Source organism: Tamandua tetradactyla, chromosome 11, assembly GCF_023851605.1.
Source record: "Tamandua tetradactyla isolate mTamTet1 chromosome 11, mTamTet1.pri, whole genome shotgun sequence".
NCBI lineage: Eukaryota > Metazoa > Chordata > Mammalia > Pilosa > Myrmecophagidae > Tamandua > Tamandua tetradactyla.
The window spans coordinates 94804484-94823796 of record NC_135337.1 but is presented as its reverse complement, the minus strand read 5'-3'; the positions used below and the strand labels follow the sequence as shown (position 1 = coordinate 94823796).

At 54.6% G+C, this 19313-nt stretch overlaps 2 protein-coding genes across 4 annotated transcripts in view; one reads left to right on the top strand and one right to left on the bottom strand.

Moving 5' to 3' along the window:
• Positions 1–19313, top strand: part of CIB3 (calcium and integrin binding family member 3) — a 21278-nt gene extending 1965 nt beyond the window's left edge. Inside the window, exons 3-8 of one of the 3 annotated variants that reach the window (XM_077121970.1) lie at positions 12801–12835; positions 13024–13069; positions 14473–14584; positions 15374–15521; positions 16718–16913; positions 19217–19313. In XM_077121970.1, the coding sequence (XP_076978085.1) occupies positions 13038–13069; positions 14473–14584; positions 15374–15521; positions 16718–16913; positions 19217–19238 (510 nt within the window). In that variant the 5' untranslated portion in view covers positions 12801–12835; positions 13024–13037 and the 3' untranslated portion in view covers positions 19239–19313. Of the gene's footprint in view, positions 1–11375; positions 11868–12800; positions 12836–13023; positions 13070–14472; positions 14585–15373; positions 15522–16717; positions 16914–19216 lie in introns of those variants that run through there. The other 2 variants (XM_077121969.1, XM_077121971.1) reach the window with 2 other exon arrangements.
• On the bottom strand, positions 520–5497 carry FAM32A (family with sequence similarity 32 member A). Its single transcript, XM_077121972.1, has 4 exons — positions 5367–5497; positions 5128–5269; positions 1816–1869; positions 520–1586 (listed from the first exon to the last, which is right to left on the bottom strand). Exons 1-4 carry the CDS (start codon positions 5438–5440, stop codon positions 1518–1520), a joined length of 339 nt encoding a protein of 112 aa, XP_076978087.1. The 5' UTR covers positions 5441–5497; the 3' UTR covers positions 520–1517.

Below are 19313 nucleotides of genomic sequence, written 5' to 3'. Positions count from 1 at the left end.
TGGGGAGCTTTGAAAAATCACAAAGATGGGTCCCCCACCCCAAGCCAATTGAAATCAGAATCTCGGGGCTGGGAGTCCAGGCATCAGTGGCTTTTACCGCACAGAATTTGAGAACCGCCATGGTGGACTCCAACAGTGGGGGCTGCTTGCCACTCACAGCTAAGAGAGGTCCCACCCACATGCTCGGGGTGTGGCCACGTGTCCTTCTCTGGACAGTGAAATACGTGGGGGGAGAGAGAGACAGATGCTGGAAGACAAAGATGCCATCTTGCACTTTCCTGTCCCAGCTGAGCAAGCTGTGACTGCGTGACCTAAACTACCCCAGCCCATGGATGAGAACGGCCCAAACAGGCACAGTCCACCCACAGAAGGGGGAGATGAGAACCCCCTGCTGTCTCAAGCCACATCTGCAGCAGTTCTTCCGCGATCCACTGACTGTGATTAACTGGACCATCTACCATCCTGCTGGAGCAGCATCCCCAGTGGTAATCAAATGGCACGGAGTTCAGACCCGCAGACTCACACTTAATAAGTGGACTTTGCTTTATTTCGTAGTTCACACATGCTGGCTCCAAGCCCAACACTTGGTTTTCCTCTTGTCACTTTGTTACTCTTTCAAATCTACCCCAACAGCAACTTCTCCCCAGTAGCACGTGGGGCGATCCTGGTCTGGTGAACGGAGACCCTCAAGGTCCTGGCTCGCCAGCGCCAGCCCCTGGGTCCTCCCATTTGACTGCACCCAGGGCTGCTGGCCCCAGGACTCTGCCTGGCCCTGTCACCCCCAAGGTGTCCTGAGGCTGGAAATGCCAACCAGGCTCCAGGCCCCATGCCAACTCTGAACAAACATAAGGGACTGCGGGGCGAGTCAGGGTTTGGGCTCCATTACAAAGAGTGGTGAGATCCATTAGCCGTGTCTGCCATGGATACCATGGCAACACCCATTAGCAGTGTCTGCAATGGGGGCACTGGCACAGAAAGGGACAAGGCAGTCTTTCCACCCTCCCCTTGGGTGGCTGCTTCCCAGGCTGGAGCTATCCAGCTGGCAAGATAGCCGAGGGGCAGCATGAAGGCCATGAGCTCTGCACAGCTTCCCAGGGTCCCAGATGGAAAGTCACAAGCCCAAGCTTAAGGGAGCTTCCAAGGGCAGCCCACCAGGGTCCATGCTGGCATCAGTTCCTTCTCTGGAGGTGGTTTTATCCAGGCAGAGAGAGCCAGCTGGCTGTCCTCAGGGGGCTGGATGCAATTCAGGGAGGGAGGTGGGAGGCGCAACATTTTCACGTGGTACTTCTACAGAAATCACCCTCACCTCTGCATAAACTTTTAAAAATTTCCAGTCCAGGAAAAAAAGGTTTATCTTCTCTGTGCTACGGAGAAGCCAACAAAAATGAGCAAAAGGACAGTCTCGTTTTAATGAGTTCCGGAGTGAAGGTATCCAAGCCTTGAAAAGCCCTGTCTCAACAGAGAAATGCAAGAGTGTGGGAAAAAGAATGTGTCCTGAAACTGCGGGGGCCGGGTGGCTACTTCGTCCAGCTGACTTTGGGAATGTCGTAGTGCTCCGTGAGCGTGTCCAGGTGTCTGTTGAAGTCCTGGGAGAGCCAAGGAACAAGCTCGTCTCAGCCCAGACCTCAGGCCCGCCCTGCCTGTCCCACACCCATCTCTCCTCTTTGAGTCCCTCCTCCCAAACCCACCCGGCCAGGTCTCACAGAGCCCGGACACTGGGGTCCCCCCTAACGAGCCGGTCACTGCCCTCCCACCAACACTCCCAGGCCCCCTCTGCCAGACTCCGGGCCCAGCTGGGACCAGCACCCAACTCACCTCCACTCTCTGCTTATGGGTTTTAGATGCTTTCTTCAGGATCCTTTCCATTTGCTGAAGAGAAAGGAGAAACGGAAGTGAATTCACAAGCTCAGCTCAGCCTGGCCAGCATGTGACAGAGGACGGGAGCCTGGAATGGCTGAAGGTCTCAGGCTGCACGTTCTGCCCCCCTCCTTCACCTTCACCCAGGCAGGTCCGAAGGGGAAGCCCAGCTCCAGTGACCACTGGGAACCTGGGTCAGTCGCCTCTGTACCAGGCCTCATGAGGGGCAGAAGAGGACACAACATCAACCAAGCACCCACCAGTGGCCGCCCTGCAGGCACCTCTACGTGTGCTTCCCAGAGGGTGTGACACTGACAGTCATCCCAGCCGGGTTTTAGGAAGGACAAGAAATGAGGACAGTAAAGGGGTCAGCCAAAGGAGCTGCCCAAATGACTGCCAGCCTCAGATACGGTCACAGCGCCTGGCTGTCCTCACGGCTACCACGATCACACTGCAGAGGTGACTCTGGGGTACAGGTCCTGCACCTTAACCGACTCCAAAACAATTTCAAACCTGAGGGGCAGTACCTGCAGGGCCAGGCAGGCCCCGGGCTGTGCTTGGCTCCCACACTGGCTAGTGTGGCGATCACAGCCGACTCGCCCGGGTGCTTCCCAGGAATCGCGCCTCGCGGCGTTCATGCTCTCATGCAGCTCCTGCCACGTGGACTCGGGCCTGGCCCCGTGACTCAGTTTACACAACAGAAGGCAATAATGCAGAAAGCAGTGCCTGGGCTGGGATGGCGCCATGAGACGCATGGGCAGTGCTGCACTCTGGGAAGCCACCCACCATGCAGGTCTTTCCGGACCTACAGGACGAGAAAGCCCAGGGAGAGAGGGGCCGTGGGGCTGTGCTCGGGGCAGATGTGTGAGTGGTGAGAGGGTCACCGTGGGCCTCCAGGGCTTCAGCCCCAGCTGCCCCTTGGCTGCGCGAGACCCCAGGCCAGACCTGCAGGACCACCTGGCTGAGAAACAACAACACAGTGCTGTCAGCTGCCACCTGTGCTCCTCCCTCCGAGGTGTCTGCGCTGCCCCATCCCTGCGTCTCCCTCCCCTCAACCATGAGCCCACAGGAAGCTGGACTCTGTTCTCACCAGGCCCCTACAAGAAGCCATGCAACTAGACCAGCTTTCACGCAATAGCAGGTGCTGAGCTGGACTCTGCCCTCCTGTAGCCAAGTTTGCTGGGTTTCCTGGTGCTGTTGGTACCCCCACTTTGTAGATGGAGGAATCAAGGACCAGGCCATGCAGCTGGAAATGGGATGGAGATGCCAAGCTGCTGCCCCCTCCACCTGGCCTGGAAGCCAGGGGGCTGTCCAGCCTCTCCTCAGTCACTCTGATCACCTGACAGGCTCCCACAGGGCCACCTCATTTCCAAGCACTGCCCACCTCCTCCACCCCACCTGCTCACCTGCCTCATCTCCCTCCCCCCTCCCCCAATCAAACAAATCCCATTTAAATGATGATAATAATTTTCCCTTGGCCCTACCCCACCTCCAGCTACCATCCCTTTACTCTGTCCCCTTCACAGCAAATCCTGCACTTATTCTCACTCCTGCCACCCCTCTACCCCCGACCCCCCAGAACCCACTCACTGGCTGCAGGGTTCCCACTGAGGACTCTCAGTGCTCTTCCCATGCAAACCCTCAGCAGCATCTCAGGTTGCCAGCCATGTCCTCCTCCTCAGAACACTTTCTCCACTAGGCTCCCGCAGATGCAGGCTCTCCTGGTTCTCCTCCTCCCTCTCTGCTGCTCCTCTGTACTTTACTCCCAACCACGCTCTAATCGTGGAGTGCAGCAGAGCTCGGCTCAGACCCTGGACCTCTTCCTGGCCAGTGCCCCTCCCTCTGAGTATCTCATCCAGTGATCCCCAAATGTTAATGTGGGGCCCAGGCCTTTCCTCCCAGCTGAGGGCTCTACAAGTCAACACGCCACGAGAATGTCCCACTAGGCATCTCAAACTGAACTTTTCTGAATTCCAAGTCTTGATTCCCTCTTCTACCCCTGCCCTGAAACCTGCTTTGCCTGAAGCCCCTCAGTAAACTGTACCTTCACTGTCCCAGTTGTTCTGGTCAAAATCTCGGTCACCTTGATGTTTCTTTCCCAGCCCACATCCAACCCCCTCAGCCCCAATCCTGTGGTTCTTCCCCCAGCTCTGCCATCCTGTCCTCCATGCATTAGCCTCCACCCTGACTTCAGCAATAAAATTCCAGCCCTGCTGCCAACGGTTACCTCAGGCAAGCGACTTCAGTACCATCTACTCGTTAAATCCGCATCCTAAACCCTACAAGGTAGGGAGGAATTTTATATTCACTTTACGGATGACAAAACCAAGGCATGGGAAATTGACTTGCTTATAGTTAGTTACCAACTAATAAACGCCAGGTAGAGACAGGGTCAGAACGGAGGTCTGCCTTACCCAAACTGGAGTGCCCCCTGTACTTTCTGCAAGATTGAATGAGGCCTGGGAGTAATGAGTTAGCTTTCCCCAAGGTCACTGGACTGACTCCCCTAGCACAGTTTCACAACTGCAGCACCACTGACAGAAAATTCTTTGCTGTGTGGAGGCTGTCCTGTGCACTGCAGGAGATTGAGCATCCCTGGCCTCTACCCACCAGGTGCCAGCAGCAGCCCCTCCCTCTGCACTTGTGACAACCAAAACTGTCTCCATTCATCACCAACTATCCTCAGAGGCAAAATCACTGAGAGCTGAGAGCCATTGGCCAGGTGGGTTACTCCCTCACCCAAAATACCTGGCCTTGGTATATCTGTTTTAGGCTGACCTTCCCTGTCCTGCACCACCCTCCAAGCTTATTAAGCATATAATCCCAAGAAAAACAACTGATTGGAGCCATAAATTAAAACACATTTGAATCCACCAAGCAAAGTGGTCACGGAAAAAGATTTGGGGGTGACTTACAGCTCTGAGCAGGCCAATTAACAACACTATGAACCAAGCCCTTTACTTTCAGCCGGACCCAGTGGAAAGGACTTTAACTGCATTATTTCACCCAAAGTTCCCCACCCTTTTCCGGAAAGGAACTATCGTGACCTCTACAGACGAGGAAACCGAGGCACAGATAGATATAAAATCGCCCGCCGACATCACGGTGCAAACGAGCGACAGCGGAGGACCCCGGTTCTCGCCTCCGCGGTCCACTCGGGACCCCGTCTCTGTCTCTCCCGCCGGTCCCCGGGAGCCCCGCCCCTCCTCCCTGACGCCCGGGCGTCCCAGGGCGGCCCCTTGCCCTCTCCTGCGCGGCGCCCCGCCTCACCCGCTTCTCCTGCATCTTCTCGAAGGCTGCCTGGGCCGGGGTCCGCTTATCCAGGCCGCGCCGCTTCTCCTCCTCGTTCTTTTTGCTCGTTCCCATCGCTTCCAGCATTTTCGCCTTGTCTTTGTCCTTCTTTTTCTTCTTCCTGGGAGAGGAGACAAGAAGAGAAGGGGGTTGAGGGCGGGTCACAGGGAGAGAGCCCGCAGTCCCGGGGGGCAGGGGAGGGGGTCCCGCGGCCTCACTGTTTGGTCACGCCAAGCTCCGCTACCCCTTTCAGCTTCAAGGGTCCCTTCTGGACCTGCTCGTAGGCCGCCATGACACTCCCAGGACGTTCGCTCGGTAAACTGCCACACTTCCTGTTTGGCAACGTCACTTCCGTCCCAGCGCCCGCTTCCCTTCTTCGTGATTGGTCGAGCCGGGAGGTGGCATCTGGACGTGGCCACACTTCCTGGGGAAGAGGCGGGCACCGATATGTCCTTTGCGCCGCCTACGCTGCCACACTTCCGGTTTGGCGCCCACTTCCGGCTTTTCAGCTGCCAGTGCGTCCCAAAACCTGTAAAAGGGTTTTGGCAGAAACCGGTTATACTAAAGCGTTTTTGTTTTTCGAGTGTTTGCCATGCAGATTGGATGACCTGTTCTCGCTCTCTTTTTAAAGTTAGAGGAATTGTAGGTTCACGGGAAAATCGTGGAGAAAATAGAGTTGCCCCAGCCCCTTGACGGAGAAGTTAGGAGAAAGTAATGATTATGACATGACCCAGAAGTTGGGATTTAGGAACTGATCATGGTTACTGGGTCATTCTATAGATGTTTCTCTTTACTTTCTAGTACGTTAGAGCAGACAGAGGGAAGTACCTGGAAGTGCTGAGCTGTAATCCAGCAGCCGGGGTCTGACAGGGATCGCCCGACCCTACAGCCTTCGCCTTGAGCCTTGTCATTGCAAAAGCTGTGGCCGGCCCTCCCGGGCATCGCTTCATCCTGGTTTTCAACTTCAGAGGCTTTGTCTTCCCCAAAGACAGCCCCCCATGTTCATTAAGGAAGGGCCGTGAGCCAGCCCAGAGCTGACCCAGACACAATTCCAAGGCTATCTTACAAGATGGAGCTGGATCTAATCAAAATAGGCCTCTCGTGGTAGCTTAAACTTAACCTACAAGTGACCTACGCTTTGCCGTGATACTAAACATCACGCCTGTCATGGTGAGGCTGCCCTTTTCCTGCAGGTGTTCTGTGACGAAGCGTGGAAGCCATCCGGGCACGTTCGGTGATTAAAGCATCTCTAACTTCCTCATCTCCAGCCACTGCGCTCATGCTAAAGTCCTAACACCTGCCCGTCTTTTGATGCTCTAAAACTATCAGTTACTGGAGACAGATCTTTAGGCCAATAGGTCATTTGATCTCTTGCTTTGCGCCTGGCAAATCTAGTCTTTGCAACCTCCATGTCTCAAGTCATTGAGCTCATTGGTCAGAGAACCCATTGCTTTTTTTAACATTTAATTAATTTATTTATTAATTTAAAGAATTTAACAATAAAAACTAAAACATTAACATGTGATCATTCCGTTCTACATATGTAATCAGTAATTCATTCACAATATCATCACTTAGTTGCATATTCATCATGCCTTAGAACATTTGTGTCAATCAGAAAAAGAAATATAAAGACAACAGAAAAAGAAATAAAATGAAAACAGAAAAAAAAAAGATTATACATACCATACCCCTTACCCCTCGCCTTCATTGATCACTAGCATTTCAAACTAAATTTATTTTAACATTTGTTCCCCCTATTATTTATTTTTATTCCATATGTTCTACTTGTCTGTTGACAAGGTAGATAAAAGGAGCATCAGACACAAGGTTTTCACAGTCACATTGTGAAAGCTATATCATTATTCAGTCATCATCAAGAAACATGGCTACTGAAGCAGAGCTCTACATTTTCAGACAGTTCCTCCAGCCTCTCCATTACATCTTGAATAACAAGGTGATATCTATTTAATGCGTAAGAATAACCTCCAGGATAACCTCTCTACTCTGTTTGGAATCTCTCAGCCATTGACACTGTCTCCTTTCACTCTTCCCCCTTTTGGTCGAGAAGATTTTCTCAATCCCTTGATGCTGGGTCTCAGCTCATTCTAGGGTTTCTGTCCCACGTTGCCAGGAAGGTCCACACCCCTGGAGTCATGTCCCACGAAGACAGGGGAGGGTGGTGAGATTGCTTGTTGTGTTGGCTGGAGAGAGAGACCACATCTGAGCAACAAAAGAGGTTCTCTTGGGGGTGACTCTTATGCCTGAATTTTAAGTAGACTTGACCTAACCTTTGTGGGGTTAAGTTTCATGTGAATAAACCCCAAGACTGGGGGCTCAGCCTATAGCTTTGGTTGTCCACACTGCTTGTGAGAATATCAAGAATTCAACTTGGGGGAAATTGAATTTCTCCCCGGAGAACCCATTGCTTTTGATTGGTATTTATTAACAGTTTGTATTAGTGGACATTTATTATAGTTTGTATTTATTAACAGTTTGTATTAGTGTAACAAATTCCACTTTGTTACAATTGATGAAAGAATATTATTAATATTGTACTATTTGCTACAGCCCATAGTTTACATTAAGGTTCACTGTTTATGTTGTAGAGTACTATGTTGTTTCTTAACATTTTTTTAATTCTAGTAAAATATATACAACCTAAACTTTCTCCTTTTAACCATGTTCATGTACGCCTACACTTTGATGGTGTTGATTATGTTCACATGTTGTGTTATCATCACCACCATCCATTACTAAAACTTTTTCCTCTCCCCGAACAGAAATTCTGTACCAGTTAAGCATCCCCCACTCCCACCCAGCCCTGGTTAAAAACCAGGAAAAATCTTTCATAATCCCTGATAAATACATGTTCACGGCCACATGTAAGAAAACCAAACAGTACAGAAAGGGTCAAAAGGAAGAAAAGAAAAGGGAAAACCTACTTTCTGCTCCTCACAAAATGGTGAATGATTTCACAATCATTCTTTTCAACACAAAAGTGTATATACACCGTTATTTATCTGTGTGATGCCCTTTTTATCTCTGCCCTCATCTTTTCACACAACAAAATGTCTTGTAGCTCAATGCAAAGCGGGAGATGCGCGTCAGCTTCACCTCCTTCCGAGGTGCGTTTGTCCTCCAGCTGAGCGAACCCCACCCCAAATGAAGGCCATTTCACACCCACAAATCTTGTCCAACTTTCGCGAGTGGGCTGACTCTGTGGCATTGCTAGGTGCAGGATATATACGTTTGTGCATTTTGATTTGGAGCTGTTGCCCCAAATGTGCCAGAGACAGTTTTGTGTGCATCTTTTGTGGGGGTCAGGAGGCTTAAGGAGGAGGAGCAGGCATCCCCAGATGTAGGGAATCAGAACAGAGACAGCACAGTAGCTGCTGTCCCCAGTCCTACCGGCAGGAGACAGCAAGCGATCAGCCAGCCCTCATAGGCATACCCTCCGGCATTCGAGCTGGCCGAGGAATCCCTCGAGAAGAAAGAATGGGCTTCCTGGTATCAGGAGATGGCAGCTGCAGTACTTTCATTTTAAAAGAGAGGCGACCTTACCTGTGACAGCTTACTGAGAGTGTTGTCCACGGACCAGAATCAACTAGTTCCGAGAGAGACAGGACGGACTCAGCTGGGGAAAACTCTCCCCCAGCACCCAGCAGCCCGGCTCCAGGGATTAGGCCTGAGAGTGGAGAGACATCTCTTGCACTTCTGATGCTGTGTGTCCTGGAGGAAGTTGCTTGACCTCTCTGAGTTTCCCTTTCTTCTTCTATAAAATGGGGATGATTATAACAGCAACAACAACAAACACAACGGCTAAATATTTGTATGGATGATCTCATCTATTCTCATGGCCACCCTATTCTGACTGTATAGATGGGGAAACCGAGGCATAGAGAGCTACAATAAAACTGTAGCTTCTGACACTTAGCCAGCAGAGGTTTAAAACCCGGACAGGCCACCCTGCGGACCAGTCTTGAAAAAGTACAATGCAGTGCAGATGCAGAATAACATTTCAATGAAATCTGACTGCTAGCAGCACACGTGGGAGGGGTTCCCACATCCCACGTCCCTGCCCTGCCGAGCTCGGCCGAGGCCATGTGGGAGGAAGTGCCCCATCTGACTTCCAGGCAGAAGCTTAAAGAGGCAACCGAGGGAGGCCAGGTCTCCTGTCCTTGTGCCACCATGACGAGCAGTATTTCTGATAGAGCTGCCGGGATCCCTGAGTGAAGGAGAGCTGGAATAGAGCCCTTAGCTGGCCTGGAATGGATACACAGATCGTCCTCAATGACTGGCTCTTACCATATCACACAGCCTTCACTGTCACACTGCTTTCACACAACACGAGGTCATTTGCTGTCAGATGCGCCACTGTTAATTCATTATCACCGCACCCTCCCCTTAAGGAAAAGTTATCATTTCATTTAATTCCAAAAAAGAAGTTGAATGCTCATGAATAAGGTTGAGTTTTGGAGGGCCATAAACCGTTGAAATATCTAAGACATTTTAATTGCCTGAGAACCAGCCCCAGGGCCTTTGCATCTGCTGTTCCCTCTGCCAGAAACTCCCTCCCCTGTGCTTTATTCCTTGAGGTTGCTACTAAAATGTCACCCCAACGAACCTACCTTCTGTGCCTTTAATGGGTTTCGAGAAAGCAACTTAGTGCATGAAACTTATAGAGTCTTACTTTGAGCCCCAGGTATTCTTAAGAGACAACAGGAGTGATGTTGGTTGGGGTTTAGCAAACCATGGCAATCAGCGCTATCTAACTGAAACCACGTAACAGCAGCCTCCAGAGCAGCCTGTTGACTCTATTTGAGCCCTCTTGGCCACTGATGCCTTGTTTGATTACACTTCTTTTCCCTTTTTTGTCAGGAAGGCACTGTTGATCCCATGGTGTCAGGGCCAGACTCATTCCCAGAGTCATGCCTTATGTTGTCAGGAGACTTTCACCTCTGGATGTCATGTCCCACGTAGGGGGAAGGGCAATGATTTTCCTGGCAGAACTGGGCTTAGAGAGAGAGGCCACATCTGAGCAACAAAGAGGCTTCCTTCCTGGAAGCAACTCTTAGGCCTCATTGTAGGTAGTCCTACCTTCTCCAGTACGGAAATGACTCTCCTAAGGGCAAGCCCCCAAATCCAGGGCTTGGTCTATATTCTCAGGAGCCCCCGATGGTTGAGAAGGTACTGGGGTTTCCCAGATGAGAGAATGTAATAGCAGAACTTCATTCCTTTTTATGGCTGAATAATACCCCATTATATAGATGGATCACATTTTGTTTCTCTGTCCAACAATTGGTGAACATTTGAGTTGTTTCCACTTTTTAGCTATTATAAAAGTGCTTCTGTGGAATTCACGTCCAGGTTTTTGTGCGGACACATGTTTTTGTTTTTCTTGGGTAGTTATTTAGGAGTGGAATTGCTGGGTCATATGGTAACTAGGGGTTTAACCCATTGAGGAACTGCCAGACTGTTTTTCAAAGCAGCTGCCCTATTTGCAACCCCACCAGCAATGTATGAGGTTTGCGATTTCTCCACATCCTCACCAACACTTGTATTATCTGTCTTTTTAGTTTTAGCCATTCCAGTGGGTGTGAAGCAGTTGCTCATTGTAGTTTTGATTTTCAATTCCCTAATAATTAATTATGTTGAGCATCTTTCCGTGGGCTTATCGGCCATTTATATATCTTTAGAAAAAAATCCAATCCTTCATCAATTTTTTTTACATTTCATCTTCTTTATCAGAGAAATTCTGGATTTATGGAATAATCATGCATAAAATACAAGACTCCCATATGTCACTTCACCACCATCACCTTGCATCGGTGTAGAACTTTTGTTACAAATGACGACAGCGCATTTTTATGGTTGCACTGTTATTTAAAGTCCATGGTTTAACTTAGGGTTCTCTGTGCAGTGCAGGTTTTTTTTTTAGTTTTTGTTCTATCAGTACACATGCAATCTCACATTTCCCCTTTAGATCACATTCAGGTGTATACTTCAGTAATGTTAATTGCACTCACACTGTCGTATTACCATCACCACTACCAATTAACAGACACTTCCAACATTCCAATTAAGAATCAGGTACATTTTAAGCCTCAACAGCCCCTTCCTTCACCCTATCTGGTCCTCTGGTAACCTATGTCCTTGCCCCATTTGTCACTGTATTTGTCTTTTTATTGTCGCACTGTAAGAGTTCTTTATGTATTCTGGATACTAGCCCTTTATCAGGCTCATCCTTTGCAAATATCTTCTCCTGTGCTGAGGCACTTGGTAGGGGCACATCTAAATCTGTAAGAAACTTCCAATTCGCCTCGCAGGGGGCCTGAGCCCTTTGGCATTCCCACCAGCAGTGGACAAGAGCTCCACTGGCTGCTCATCGTCGCCAGCACTCGCTTTTGCCCCCACCCCTTTTTTTCATTCCAAGGGGGTCTTTTAAAACCTGATTGGAGCCACATTAGAGATGACGTCACACGCTTGGGTAGACGATGGTTGATGAGGAAGAACCGCAGAGGTCCAGGCCAAGGACATGAGGGCTGGGGGAAAGACCCAAGAGCAGTTTGGGGAGCAGGAAAAGACTGAGGAGATGAGGGGCACAGAAAGCCGACAAGGTTCGAGAAACTTCTGAGGACATGACAGCCAGGCCGAGGACATTAGACCTGCCTCCTGCCCCAGATACTCTGCCCAAGAGGATTCCAGATATTCATAAGGTAGGTAGCTGCTACATTGCATCTATCCTTTAAGAATGCACCTGCGCATTTGTCCATTAAAGGCTCTGACAAGTCCTGCTGCAAAGATCTCTGACGTTATTAAACTCACTGTTTTTCTAATTTAGACCTTGGATTACTTTTCTCAAGTTAGAACAGAACACTTATAATAATTTAAAAATAAATGACCAATGCACACCACAGGGACCTTTCCTGGCTTGTGTCCCCCAATGCTTAGAACTGGCTCACAGGCAATGGGCAATGAATACTTTTTGTGGCTGCGTTAATGATCTCATTATCCTCAATACGGCCCTATGAGGTAGACACTAGTATAATTTCCATCTTCCGAATGGGACTCAGAGAGGTTAGGCAACTTGCCCAAAGCTACACAGCTAAGGATGCAGAGCGCTGGAATTCGAATCAGGCTGTGGCTGCAGCGTCACCGGCCACCCTGCCTGAAAGCGCCCCCTGCCCAGGTGCCCCGGTGGCCATGGAGGCGGTCTCCCCATCCAAGGCTGCTCCCTGGGCCCCACCCCCCCTCGCCCGGTGGCCGTGGGCTCCGTCACGCTGTCGCCAGGGAGCTGGGCTGTAACTTGAGTCTCGCCCAGGCTGGGGGTGACAGGTTGGGTGGGCAGGTGACAGCCAGGTCACAGACATTTGCTCACACCCTCGTGAGCCACAGCCTTGCAGCCCGGTGGTCCCCAGGGCTCATTCCCGGGTCTCGGCATGGGCAACAAGCAAACCGTCTTCACCCACGAGCAGCTCGAGGCGTACCAGGTAGGGGCGACAGGCCCGCCGGGTGGCCGGGCCTGAGAGGCGGTGACAGCCTCCCTCCAGCATGGGTGTCCAGTCCGTGATGGGGGGTGTGGGCGGCGGGGGGTCGGGAGGAAGGAACCAGGAGCAGAACTGGGTCCCAGCCCCCAAATCTCTCCGCAGGACTGCACGTTCTTCACGCGGAAGGAGATCATGCGGTCAGTCCCGGGAGGCAGGGAGGGGAGGCCTGGGGACCACTTACTGTTCATTGTTGGGGAAGACCCGCTGAATGCACCCCAAGGCTCAGCTGCCAACGGGGGGTTTGGGTCGCAGCCCTGGGCAGTGGGTGGTGGCAGCTGCGGGGAGGCTGGGAAGTTGCATCTTGTCCCCTTGTCACGGCTTCCAGGCGGACGAGCGTGGATGTCTCCCAGGGCAGAGGGGAGCCACAGCGGGTGTGTGAGCACTGGGGAGAGGGATGGTTGGGGTTGGGGAGCTAGAATGACCTCCCTGAGGCTGGTGTGCAAAGGCTGGGGGTGCGGGGTGGGGGTGCTGAGGCTGGAGGCTGGGGGCTCAGGTGGGACCGCCCAGAGCTGGTCTTGGTGGTGGCGTTGGCACCAAGGCGAGGGGTTCAGGGAGGTGGCCATTGTCCAGATGTCCTGACCCATGAACTTGGAGCTGTGAAACCCAAGCTTGGCAGGGCTTTGTCTGCAGAGTGATTGGCGCCAAGGTCCCAGTTGTGTGGGCATGGGGCATCCATTATTGATGGGTGCACCATCCGCCAGCCAGCCCCATTGTCTGGGCAGGACACAGCTTGCAGGTCTCTTCCAGGTCGCCCTGGCCATCGTGATCAGATTACCAGTGGGGAAACTGAGGTTCAGACAGGGTCAAGCTGACCACAGGCCTCAGGGCATTTGGCCAGAGCCCCAAGGACATTTCATCTGCCCAAGCTCCTTGCTTTTCAAACAGATTTGAAAAGGCTCAGAGGGGGAGAGGGACCTGCTCCAGGCCACATAGAAACCCCAGCTCAAGTTGTCTCCTGAGGGGACCCTGGCAGGGGCTTGGGTGTTTGAGACTGAAATTCTGAGCTGCCATATAATCCAAGGGCTCCTGCACCCCTCAGGGACAATTCCTAGCATCCTGGGAACCCCCAGACTTATCAAGGGTGGTCTCTAACAAGGCTGTCTCTCAGCATTCCCCAGGGACAGTATGTCGTCACCAGGTGAGGGCATCATAGTGGAGAGCTAGCCTCGCAGTCTAGGCAGCAAGTGTGTCATTCAGTGCTTTGCAAAATGCCTTCATTTGCCCCCTTGGGAAGACCTGAATATTAGCTTTTTTACTGTGCTCTGCTCCATTACAAGAACTTTGCCTCCTGTTATGGAAGGAGGGAAGGAAGGTGGGAGGCTGGGGGCTCTTTAGAGGCAGAGTCTTGCAGACATTGTGTTGATATCCAGAGATTCACAGATTGGCTTGGATTCTCTGAATGTTTGGTATGAAATGATCTAACCCTAAGCTCCCTTCCTTCTGGTACCTCCCTCTGCTTGGTAAGCTCCTATGCATGCTTCAAAGCCCAGCACATGCCCCCTCCTCCAGGAGGCCCTGCCTCCTCCCTGGTTTGCTACTCCCAGCCCTCTTTCCTCTATTCCTGGGGTTCTCTCTCCACCTTGGCCCTGACCCAGGGGAGTGGAGGTGTTTGTGCCTGGCTCTGTCTGATTCAGGGATGTACCCAAGGCTCCCAGCTCTTAGGGACCAGCACCTCTCCGCATAGAGTAAATACTTTTGAGTGTGAAAAAGAGGGACAAGACCCCTCCCCTTTCCCGCCTCCCAGCCCTCCCCAGCATTTCCTTCCCCATGCCAGGCTCTTCTATCGCTATCAGGACCTGGCCCCTCAGCTCGTCCCTCTTGACTATACCAACCGCCCTGACGTGAAGGTGCCTTACGAGCTCATTAGCAGCATGCCCGAGCTGAAGGTAAGTCTGGGCCAAGGGACAGGCAGGGAAAATAAAGCAGAAGAGATACACCTCGCACCTCGTTCTACGGGGTGGGTGCTATAATTATCTCCACTTCACAGACAAAGATAGCGAGGCTCAGAGAGGTTAAGACACTAGTCTAAGGTCACACAGCTGAGATATGGTGGAGACAGGACTTGAACCTGGGGTTGTTGGGAGGATGGAATGAGTTAACGCAGACAAAGGGCTCAGCTTGGGTATGTGCTCAGAGAACGTTAGCACTTTTCACACGGGGAGCTGCTAAGTGCAGGATCTTCTGGGTTGGGCATCTGTGGCTCTGAAGGGGACTTTGGGGGTGAGGGTGGTGAGCCGGGATTAACTGCCTGCAAGTGCAGAAAGCTGGTTCCAGACAGAAGGCTGGGCTCAGAGCATCAAGATAACCCAGGGAAGTGCCTGGAACCCCCCTCCCCCCCAACCACAGTGTGTGGGGAATCTTCTGCCACCTCCCCGCTGCTTGCCTCCCAGGGGCTTCGGTTCTGCCAGCTGTGCAAGCGGTGCGAGGAAGCTGACCCCACCCGGGGCTGCCTTGAAAGGTCCCAGGGCAGCCTCTTGTGGGTGGGTTTAGGTCCCGCACCCGTCCCAGAGCCGAGCAGCGGCCAGGTGACTGGAAAGCACCGAGGGCCCTTACCTGGGCCTGGGGATGCGGCAGGGCAGGGCTGGGAGGGGGGAGTGAGGAGTGTCTCCAGGGAGGCAGCTGGGGTGGGGGTGCTTGGGGTGTCCAAAGCCCCCTCGTCCCCCTTCCCGCCCCAGGACAACCCCTTCCGTCGGAGGATTGCGCAGGTTTTCTCTGAGAATGGGGACGGTCACCTGAGCCTGGACAACTTCCTGGACATGTTCTCGGTGATGAGCGAGATGGCTCCCGGTGACCTCAAAGCCTGCTACGCCTTCAGGATTTATGGTGGGTGCGCAGGGCGGCCGGGCCAGGCGCGGGGGCGGGGGTCACCCAGGGCTCAGAGACCCTGCGTCTTCCACCCCCCACGGTCCCACTTCACCCGCACCCCCCTGGCAGCCCCCCCGCCCCCCCCCGCTGGTCCTCGAAAGCGGCCGGCCCACCCGGCCTTCGCCCCTACTGGGATACCTCCACCCTCACCCCCCGCTGTTCCTTATCCATGAAGTCCAGCCCAAGTGTCCCTCCTGAGAGGCTGGCCGACGCCCGGCTGAAAGTAGCCGCCCCGTCTGCACTGATGACCCCATTTCTCTCCTGATGCTCAGTCCTCGGCCTTGAGCTGCCCCTTTAGTGATGCTTCCCAGGTCCCCATCTCTCCCCTTACGTGGCACATGGTGGGAATGCACTACACACTTGCTTAAGGAAGGGGAGTAGATGGAAAAAAAGAAGAGAGAGAAGAGACAGAGAGGAAGAGAAAGAAAGAGAAAAAGGTAGGAAGAGGGGAAGTGAAAAAAGAAGAGAGAGAAAGAAAGCAAGAGGGACAGAGAAAAAGAAGAAAGGGGGAGAGAAAGGAAGAAAGAAAGAAGAGAGGGAAGCAAGAGAGAGAAAGAGAAATGGAAAGAGAGGAAGAGATAAAGGAAGAGAGGAAGAGAAAAAGAAATGAACAGAGGAAGACAGACAGAGAGGAGGGAAGGAAAGAAGAAATAAAGGGGGAGAAAGAAAGAATGAATAAGAGGGAAGAGAAAGAGAGGCAGAGAGAAAAAGAAGAGAAGGAGAGGTAAGGAAGAGAGAGAGGAAGAGACAGACAGAAAGAAAGAAGCAGGGAGAAAAAATGAAGAAGAGAAAAAGGAGAGAGGGGAGAAGACAGAGAAAGGAAGAAAGAAGGGAGGGAGGGAAGGAAAAGAGAGAGGAAAAAAGAAAGAGGAAGAGAGGGAGAAAAAGGGAAAAGAAATAGAGGAAGAGAGACTGAAAGCGGAAAGGAGGAAGGATAGGAAGACTCATGGGGCCTGGCACACGGCGGGCGCTCAGTATACACGTTTGTTGATTGAATGAACGAACTTCCAGCAGGGCCCCCGCCCCATTCTAAAGCCAGACCCAGAGTCCAGCCCGGGTCCCTGGGTAACCCCCCCCCCCCCGTGCCTCAGTCTCCCGTCCTTAAAAAGGGGCGCGGGGAGCCCCCGCGGCGGCCGCGCCCCCCACCCCCGCAGACTTCAACGGCGACGAGTACATCTGCGCGCGGGACCTGGGGCAGACGCTGCGGGGGTTGACGCGCGGGGAGCTGAGCGCAGACGAGGTCCGCCTGGTGTGCGAGAAGGTGCTGGCGGAGGCCGACCGGGACCACGACGGGCGGTTGTCCCTGGAGGATTTCCAGAACATGATCCTGCGCGCGCCCGACTTCCTCAGGTGCCGCCCGGGCGCGGGGGGGGACGGGGCACTGGGGGACGGGGCGCTGGGTGACGGGGCACTGGGGGGCGGGGCACTGTGGGGCTGGGCGCTGCGGGGACGGGGCGCTGCGGGGACGGGGCGCTGGGGGCACGGGGCGCTGCGGGGACGGGGCGCTGGAGGGACGGGGCACTGCCCGGCTGGGCGCTGGCGGGACTGGGCGCTGGCGGGACAGGGCGCTGGGGGACGGGGCGCTGGGAGACGCGGCACTGGGGGACGGGGCGCTGGGGGACGGGACACTGGGGGACGGGGCGCTGCAGGGACGGGGCGCTGGGGGACGGGGCACTGGGGGACGGGGCACTGGGGGAAGGGGCGCTGCAGGGACGGGGCACTGGGGGACGGGGCACTGGGGGACGGGGCACTGGGGGACGGGGCGCTGCAGGGACGGGGCACTGGGGGACGGGGCGCTGGGGGACGGGGCACTGGGGGACGGGGCGCTGCAGGGACGGGGCACTGGGGGACGGGGCACTGGGGGACGGGGCGCTGCAGGGACGGGGCACTGGGGGACGGGGCGCTGGGGGACGGGGCACTGGGGGACGGGGCGCTGCAGGGACGGGGCACTGGGGGACGGGGCACTGGGGGACGGGGCGCTGCAGGGACGGGGCACTGGGGGACGGGGCGCTGGGGGACGGGGCACTGGGGGACGGGGCGCTGCAGGGACGGGGCACTGGGGGACGGGGCACTGGGGGACGGGGCGCTGCAGGGACGGGGCACTGGGGGACGGGGCGCTGCAGGGACGGGGCACTGGGGGACGGGGCACTGGGGGACGGGGCGCTGCAGGGACGGGGCACTGGGGGACGGGGCGCTGGGGGACGGGGCACTGGGGGACGGGGCGCTGCAGGGACGGGGCACTGGGGGACGGGGCGCTGCAGGGACGGATCGCTGGTGGACGGGGCGCTGCGGGGACGGGGCGCTGGGGGACGGGGCGCTGCAGGGACGAGGCACTGGGGGACGGGGCACTGGGGGACGGGGCGCTGCAGGGACGGGGCGCTGGAGGACGGGGCACTGGGGGACGGGGCGCTGCAGGGACGGATCGCTGGTGGACGGGGCGCTGCGGGGACGGGGCGCTGGGGGACGGGGAGCTGCAGGGACGGGGCGCTGCAGGGACGGGGCGCTGGTGGACGGGGCGCTGCGGGGACTGGGGGCGCTGCGGGGCTGGGGCCACTGCGGGGCTGGGCGCTTCGGAACCAGGCACGGGAAGGTTGCTGCGTTCCTTGGTTTTCTGACTTGGGAGAACTTCCGGCCCCGCCCTTCACGTCCGCGTCTGTGAAATGGGGATAAGCAGGGTTCCCGTGGGCACGTGGAGCAAGGAAAGGGCATGTCCCGCGGGTGGGCGTGGCTCCCTGGGCCAGCGGAGCCTCCTCGGGTCTGAACCTTCCGCAGTGAGCAGCTTGGACAAGGCTCCGTGGCCGCCTAGGGGCGCGTCGGGTCCCCTCCGCAGGGCCGATGGGGGGCGGGGGGGGGGGCGAAGGCGCCACATAGAGATTCGCAAGCCCTGGCCTGTGGGCCACACGCGCCTGCCCCCTGTTTTTGTTGCCCGGGGCCAGCTAAGAATGGCTTTCAGGGTTTTTCTTTTCAATGGTTGAAGGAAATCAATAGAAGAATGATATTCTGTGACATGTGAAAATGAGATGCCGTTCAAGTTGCAGTATCAGGAAGTAAAACTTTATTGCCCTGGGAGTGAGGCTGAGGCGGGGTGGGGCGGGGACAGGCCCATCCTTGGGCAAGCTTCCGTGCAGTTTTCGTGACAATCGTGACTATTTGGCCCTTTAGAGAAAAAAAAAAGTCCACTGCCCCCTGAGTAAATAGGTGGAGCGAATTGAGAGCAGTGGCTGGCACACATTAGGCACTTAATAGATGTGGGCTATCATTGCCTCCTCTCTTCTGAACAAGTGACATGGGCCTCCCTGCTGTTAACTGGGCTCTCTCTGGGTCCCCTGCTCTGTGCATCTGTCCCCCCACCATCATTTCAGTCCCTTAGGGAGGAATGCCTGTTGTCCCCATTTCACAGAGGGGTAAACTGAGACCCAAAGAGCCCCAAGGCAGAGCCACGATGCCAACTGCTATTCCCAAAGCAAATGTGCTCTCAACCCCCGTGGGGGTGGGTGGGGCTGGGGGGCCTTGAGGGGGGCCTGTCTGTCTGGGGGGCCTTGAGGGGGGCCTGTCTGTCTGGGCAGCTTCTTGACTACCTTGGGGGCTCTTGGCCGGGCGGATGGGGGTCCCTGACCACCGGATGACTCTGGCTCATTTTTCTTTACCCACAGCACCTTCCACATCCGCATCTGAGCTGGGCTGGCGGAGGGCGGGGTGCCCCCCTCCCCGTTACCCCACTGAGAATAAACACATGTCCTGGAGTCTCAC